At 37.3% G+C, this 1,768-nt stretch overlaps 1 protein-coding gene across 3 annotated transcripts in view; it reads left to right on the top strand.

The window, feature by feature from the left end:
- Window positions 1-428: 428 nt before the first annotated feature.
- The window catches only part of LOC138707661 (uncharacterized), a 141,430-nt gene continuing 140,090 nt past the window's right edge, over window positions 429-1,768 (top strand). For all 3 annotated transcript variants that reach the window (XM_069837389.1, XM_069837388.1, XM_069837387.1), the window contains exon 1: window positions 429-502. In XM_069837389.1, coding sequence (XP_069693490.1) covers window positions 488-502 — 15 coding nt within the window. In that variant the 5' untranslated portion in view covers window positions 429-487. The remainder of the gene's footprint in view (window positions 503-1,768) is intronic.

The following is a 1,768-nucleotide window of genomic DNA, read 5'->3' as shown; positions in this document are numbered from 1 at the left end:
AAGTGCAGGCCTGGATCAGTGATATGTTGAAGTCTGCCAGCTTAAATTTACGCAGAACAGCCGAAAACTATTTTCTACGTGAGATATACATACAGTAGGTATAATTTTCAATCTGACTGAATGATTACTTTTTCAGTAAGATGGGTTAGAATTACATTATTTCACTCAGCTGTCTGTTTATTAGTAATACCAGTAGATTAATATCTTACTGCATTAGAATGCCGAAGAAGAGATAAGGGTGGTTTTAAAAATAAGGCACCACAATCAGGACAATATGCCACTTCGCTAAGAACGGACATAATTATTCAACACAACATCCAGTTTTTCGTAGAATAATTACATTTTATTGCATTGTACCGGACATAAACTAGATCGGGATTGGTCCCCCACGCTGACCATTTCCTCTCCCGCCGCGGTCACATCCCCAGGGTATTCAGCATCGTTGGCCAGTTGAATTATGTGAGTGGGAGTCTCCGACTGCTCCAGTATGAAGCCCAAGAAGGTATGTTGCATTTGAAATGATTCAACTTTCGTTTTAGATACGTGAGCAATAATCGATTGCAGTTGTCGATATTGTAATAAGTGAATAATTATTTTTGGGCAACAATAAAAAAAGACACGTAATATGCGTAGTTAAATATTTTCCTTCACTGTGTATTTATTTATTGTTTATGTATTCTATACTTTACTCCTTGGGGCCCACGAAGTTGCATTTTGAAACCAAACTTTGGGAAGACATTCTTAGTCTAGTTTATATCTTAAGCAATTTTGAACTACGTGTAATCCAGCTGGAACGTTAGGTTGTTGTGAAATCTTTCCTCTTGAATCTTATAGGCCTATCAGAAATTATATGCAACAGAAGAATTCATAATGTTTAGGAATTCCCACATAACATAAAAAATGATGACGTAGAAACACACTAAATTGTTGAATCTTGTGACGAATACGATTATGTTATTTTTAATAGAAGAATGAATGAAATTAGAAATGTCGCACATATTATTTGATTCTGATCTCTGCCATTGTAATGGAATGGTCCATCCGCCAGTAGGGGAAACTGGGGGACAGCTTGCCAACCTGTTTCGGCACAACGGGCAGTGATCAGTGAAGGAGAGTTCCGTACGGAGGCCACAAAGCCAATTATTGGAAACCTGGAAAGCTGTAATTTTAAGTTTGATACAGTGAACCCGTTGTTTTCCAAATGACTAGCATTCCTGTCCAAGCGAATTCCGCGCGTAGTTTAGAGTAATTTTATTGTATTGTATATTTCTTAGCTCTTTTTTTGTTTTATCAACTATTATAAAAGCGTCAATAGGATATAAATACTGACTACCGTGATTGTAGAACTGAAGTGTGCTATAAAAGAAAGTGAAACGAACGCAAGGAACATAATTAAAGACATTTAATTAATCCATGATGATGACAAGAATATTAATTCGGATATCACGCCCTCCATTGAAGTTAGTCAAAAGGGGGAGCGTGAGAGAACTTTCGGCTACAGCTAGCAGTTCAGAATTTCCTCCTGCTGATCTATATGTACTCTACACCTAATTGTAAAGCGAAAATATAATACAATCATTAATAACATTGATAATATGATTGGGACGAGGTTAGGCCTGCGTCCCTTGTGTTATTTATGTTCATTGCTTTGAGCGATGGTCTTGCATCAGTCATGCTGACCACACGACCATTTTAGTTCCGTTGCTTCTGAACGTCCGATATTGGTTTACAACCGCAACGGTCCCAATCATGGATAATAAATGATGAT

This window comes from Periplaneta americana, chromosome 10, assembly GCF_040183065.1.
Source record: "Periplaneta americana isolate PAMFEO1 chromosome 10, P.americana_PAMFEO1_priV1, whole genome shotgun sequence".
Classification (NCBI taxonomy): Eukaryota; Metazoa; Arthropoda; class Insecta; order Blattodea; family Blattidae; genus Periplaneta; species Periplaneta americana.
Note: the sequence above shows the minus strand (reverse complement) of the source record. Positions and strands in the feature narration are given on the sequence as shown.